The sequence below is a fragment of the Morone saxatilis genome, unplaced genomic scaffold (assembly GCF_004916995.1).
Source record: "Morone saxatilis isolate NCDOM2014 unplaced genomic scaffold, NCSU_SB_2.0 Contig23, whole genome shotgun sequence".
Lineage (NCBI taxonomy): Eukaryota > Metazoa > Chordata > Actinopteri > Moronidae > Morone > Morone saxatilis.
This window is the reverse complement of record NW_023339796.1, coordinates 39,489-40,919: the sequence shown is the minus strand read 5'-3', so window position 1 is coordinate 40,919 and position 1,431 is coordinate 39,489. Positions and strand designations below refer to the sequence as shown.

At 42.7% G+C, this 1,431-nt stretch overlaps 1 protein-coding gene across 1 annotated transcript in view; it reads left to right on the top strand.

Annotated features, from left to right (window-relative positions):
* Nucleotides 1–1,042, top strand: part of LOC118334387 (nucleolar transcription factor 1-like) — a 14,275-nt gene extending 13,233 nt beyond the window's left edge. Inside the window, exons 13-14 of the mRNA XM_035670289.1 lie at nucleotides 113–220; nucleotides 557–1,042. Of these exons, the coding sequence (XP_035526182.1) occupies nucleotides 113–220; nucleotides 557–637 (189 nt within the window). The 3' untranslated portion in view covers nucleotides 638–1,042. The remainder of the gene's footprint in view (nucleotides 1–112; nucleotides 221–556) is intronic.
* The last annotated feature ends 389 nt before the right edge of the window (nucleotides 1,043–1,431 follow it).

The following is a 1,431-nucleotide window of genomic DNA, read 5'->3' as shown; positions in this document are numbered from 1 at the left end:
TCTGTCTGTCTCTCTGACTGTCTGTCTGTCTCTCTGACTGTCTGTCTGTCTGTCTCTCTGTCTCTCTGACTGTCTGTCTGTCTCTCTGTCTCGCTCTCTGTCCGTCTTCCAGCAGGACATGTCCGACTCAGACGAGGAGGAGGAGAAGAGCGATTCATCTGACTCTGACGAAGACGACGAGACATCAGGATCCACAGACAGCGACGATGACGATGACGAGGTCATTTCTTATATAATAATAATAATAATAATAATAATAATTCAGTCTTTGCTGAAAAATGTTTTACAAAGAAAACTTTAAAATAATATAATAAATCTAATAAAGTGGAAAATAGTTATATATATTATTATATTGATGCTTGTTTATTGACTGTTTGTAAGAGAAAATTATTTGTTATCAAGTTGTTAGCTAGTTAGCGAGTGTTTTGCTAACGTTGTGATCGGGGCACAGCACAAAAAGGGGCGGGGCTTAGGAAGAGTCACTTTAAGCCACACCCTCTGTCACCTGATAATGTTTCCACCCGATCGATGTTCAAAGTTTTATTTGTTTCCTCAGAACGATGAAGACGACGAGGACGAGGATGACGATGAAGATCAGAGCTCCTCTGAGGAGTCCAGTGACTCGGACTCGGACTAGCTCCGCCCCCTCCACCTCATTGGAGAGGACAGGCTGTGCAGGCCACGCCTCCTCGCATGCCAATCATCCCGGCGGACCAATGAGAAGTGGTGATGTCATTCTGCGGTCGCGCTGGCCCCTCCCACCTCCCCTCTGAAAGGGGGCGGAGCCTGACGGAGTGTTTTGTTACTCGTGTTTGTTTCTGTTTTTTATGGAGTGTTTGGTTTTTATCTGAGGGACGTTTCAGACAGGTGGAGAGGTCTGTTTTATTTTTCGGAGCGATGACAGGGGTTGTACAGAGTTTGACAGGCGGGGAGGGGCGGAGACTATTGGTTGTCGTTAGTTACGGCTGAGGGAGGAGCCAGTGTTCAGCCTCCAATCAGCCGCCTGCCTGAGAAAATTAACAAATAAATGCACTTTTTCTCATTTCTGTTGTCTGATTTCAACAAACGCACCACGACATCACAGTGTGACATCACAACTACAGGTTACATCAGCATGACATCACGACTGAAACAATAAAACAATTTAACCTTTAATTTGAAAATTCCTTAATAAAGACATGAAGTATGAAAACTAACTGCAGCTTTAATTTAACGATATGATTCTTACTTATGTTAATGTCAGTCAACTTTTTCTGTTAGCTTAGCCTTGCTAACACAAGTTGTAATGTAAGTAGATAATAGCCACAATGGAGGATGAATAATAATATCAGTAATATTATTATTACTATTGTCACTGCTCATTGTCCCCCATCGTTGTTGTCGTCATCTTCTTCGTGTTCATCACCACTCACTACTATTAGTGTAGTTGTT